The sequence below is a fragment of the Aplysia californica genome, unplaced genomic scaffold (genome assembly GCF_000002075.1).
Source record: "Aplysia californica isolate F4 #8 unplaced genomic scaffold, AplCal3.0 scaffold01292, whole genome shotgun sequence".
Taxonomy (NCBI): domain Eukaryota; kingdom Metazoa; phylum Mollusca; class Gastropoda; order Aplysiida; family Aplysiidae; genus Aplysia; species Aplysia californica.
In genome coordinates this window covers 56,154-59,654 of record NW_004798562.1, presented here as the reverse complement: position 1 = coordinate 59,654, position 3,501 = coordinate 56,154, and the positions used below count along the sequence as shown (strand labels likewise).

The window sequence follows — 3,501 nt, the reverse complement described above, 5'->3', positions numbered from 1 at the left end:
TACCTCTAACGAACCACGGATTCCTAACGAACCCCTAACCAACCACGGATTCCTAACGAACCCCTAACACCTAACGAACCACGGGTTCCTAACAAACCGCGCATCCCTAACGAACCGCGAACCCTATACGAACCACGTACCTCTAACGAACCACGGATTCCTAACGAACCCCTAACCAACCACGGATTCCTAACGAACCCCTAACACCTAACGAACCACGGGTTCCTAACAAACCGCGCATCCCTAACGAACCGCGAACCCTATACGAACCACGTACCTCTAACGAACCACGGATTCCTAACGAACCCCTAACCAACCACGTACCCCTAACCAACCACGGATTCCTAACGAACCTCTAACGAACCCCTAACCCCTAACGAACCACGGACCCCTAACGAACCACAGACCCCTAACGAACCACGAACCCCTAACGAACCCCTAACCCAATGATATTCGATAATGATATTCGATACCTCCAACCCTAGTGTATGTTGATACCTTATTAATCAATACAACCCTTCCTGTCATTATTCGATATCTTCTTTCCTTTTATAATTCGATATCTCTGTCAATAGTACGTTATTATTCGATACCTACCTGTCATAAGTACATACCGGTCTTCCCTTGTGATTTTTGATATCTTGCCAGATCATTATTTGTTGATACAATGCTATCTGTCATTACTCGACAATTTTTAAAGTTCATTTTAGCTCATTATTCAATAATGAGCAATAATGAGCCTTTCCGGCCTTTTATTGATACCACCTTTGTCCGGTTAGCATTCGATACCACCTTTGTCCGGTTAGCATTCGATACCACCTTTGTCCGGTTAGCATTCGATACCACATTTGCCTAGTCATTCGGTCTCCCAAGCTGTCTTTATTTAATTTGATACTTTGCCACTTCATAATCAATATATGCGATATTCGATATCACATTAGGTTTGTCATTTTATTTGATTTCGCTCTTTATTTATTGAAACTCAACTGTAATAACTACTCGATACTTTCAATATTATTATCCATTATTATCTGAAAGATTCGATACCAACCGCAAACGTGCTTATTATTTAATAATTATTTTACATGTATTCAGTATTACATAATTCCTAGGTGTCACCATTCGATCCTAGCATTATTAGCCATTATTATTATTTAATTTTTTGTTCATTGATATTTTTAAATTATCACCCCAATTTAATGAACTAGCAGAAATTCGACATAGTGATGTGAAGTGAAGTGACAAGGGACCACCTTACATGTCGTATTCATTTCTTAAGTATCTCGATTCGTTTATATAGTCCTTGTACTAACAAGTATATTATATTAAGGTTTTGCTTAGAATATTTTCTGTCTGTCCTTTTGTTCATTTTGAAGAATGTGCTTTCTACGGGCTTACTAATGTTTGAAACATTTCCTAATATTTCGACATTTAAAAGTTTTGCTAGATTTGTCTTTCACTTATTAAGCGGCTTTTCTGTTTTTCTGTTTACTGTTGTTTAACGAGACTTTTTTTAAGGTAATTGTTTCCCTTACTCAAGCAGTTATTTCGGGTTGTTGTTACTTACTTCTTAACCCTAGTCTTCTGGATGGTCCGATTTCCCTAGAAGCCTGTAAGGGGGCCTCTCAGACCCCACTATTTATCCTTTGTATTTTATGGATAAACTTGGTGGTTGATCATCATTTACAGAAATTTAAACACAGAAACGTTGAAACAAAACACCCAAGACTACACATACAGAAATAATCTGTTTAACGAACACATTTATTGAACTTTATATATCATATATTAGTTGGTGAACAACTTTGAATGAGGTTAGACTGAAGAAATCGATGCAATTCTGGCACTTTCTTTCCTAATGATTGTGGGTCGGTCATGTCATGAGCATGCTGTTTTTATTGCTGAATAATGAGATTGAATTTAAATGATGATGTGGTAGTTTTTCAGTTAAAAATGAATCTCATGAAAATGCCCAAGAAGACTTAATTACGGTAAATGATAATTAGGATGATGCCAAAATAGTGTGGTAAGTATAGTAACTTGGTACCAGTACTGGCATCGAAGACCAGTGCTCGGAATATGAGTGTCTACTGACAGTGAAGACAAACGTGCTTGGAAACAGAGTGTTCCCCACAAACTGATATTTCACAAGATATTCTGTCCTTGTTTCTCTGATAAAGTCCACAGCGTTTTCTCTTTCTTTGCCCATGTTCAGTGACCAGTGTTCTTGCTTCTTGGGTTTGGGTAAGTGGTGTGACACCACAGAGAAGCATGCTCATACGAGCTGACTTAGGAATGTTCTCAGTGGCAGCCCGGCATTGTATTGATGGCAAGCAGAGCTCATCACCCAACATCTTGAGGAAGATTTTTCTCCTGTGTTTCTTGCGGATATTCCACTGGGGATTTTGAGCAGTGAAGCAGATATAAGCAGCAATAGCTGCAACATCCAACAGATTGAAGAAGAAGGTCAGATGCCGTCTCACGGTCTTCCTCTTTGACATGTATGCATGGACCATCTGATCCAGAGAGTCCACACTGCCCTTTGTTTTGTTGTAAAAGATGTTGATTTCTGTTTTCCCGGTCTCCTCATCGAAGCTGCCATTCGGTACATACTTGACAAGAGGAGAACTGCCTTTCCTATTACAGTAAAAATGCCTTGGGGTCTGGGGGGTTGTCCTAGGAAAATAGTCATCACTGTCTTCCAAATTATCCAAATAACTTCATAGACCGTATTCATGCTTATCAGAGGGTGTTTGAAGAATACCTGTGAGGAAAATAATATCGAACCAAAAGTTTTGTCGAAAATACCTGAAGTATACCTGTTGGGGTCTGCGAGGCCCCCATCCAGAAGACTCCAGAAGAAGTCTCCTCTAGTATTGTGACCGAGTGTTCTACCTTCAAAATCAACTGTGTTTTGTCTCTTTTGAGTCTTAAACATGTTACTTGTGAGGTAATGTTGTGTCTTAAAAAAAACTTTAAGGCAAAAACGACCGGTTGATGAGACTCATGGAGCAAGGGCTGGAGATGAAGGGAAATGACTGAGGAAATGACTTTTGGGAGAATACTTTACAAAGATTTATAATGGAACCTGGAGCCTTTATTTCAAGTATTCCATTTATTAATTATGTGTGAACTCTTCGTCTCTCCTGCCTATTCTCCGCTGCTTTCTCTCTCTCTGTCTTTCTTTATATTGCTCTTTCTGTCGTTCTCTCTCCGTCTTTCACTTTCTGTCTTTCTCTCTGTGTCCACCCCCCCGCCTCTCTCTCCTCTCTCTGTCTCTCTCTCTGTCTCTCTCTCTCTCTCACTCACTCTCTCAGTCTGTCTGTCTGTTTGTCTTTGTCTCTCTCTCTCTTTCGCTGTGCGTGCATGTGTGTGTGTTTGTGTGTGTGTGTACGTACGTGCAAGTGTGTGTATATATGTGTGTGCATGTTTGTTTTTGTTTTTGTAAAGTGTTTTACGGCGCTCGCAACTGCATAAGGTCATATGAGCGCGCAGGACACA

General features: G+C 39.9%; 1 protein-coding gene across 1 annotated transcript in view; it reads right to left on the bottom strand.

Annotated features, from left to right (window-relative positions):
* Positions 1 to 2,938, bottom strand: part of LOC106013798 (bromodomain-containing protein DDB_G0270170) — a gene marked incomplete at its 3' end in the record, with an annotated part of 9,600 nt that extends 6,662 nt beyond the window's left edge. Inside the window, 2 exon segments of the mRNA XM_013090461.1 lie at positions 2,109 to 2,637; positions 2,820 to 2,938. Of these exon segments, the coding sequence (XP_012945915.1) occupies positions 2,109 to 2,637; positions 2,820 to 2,938 (648 nt within the window).
* Positions 2,939 to 3,501: the final 563 nt, after the last annotated feature.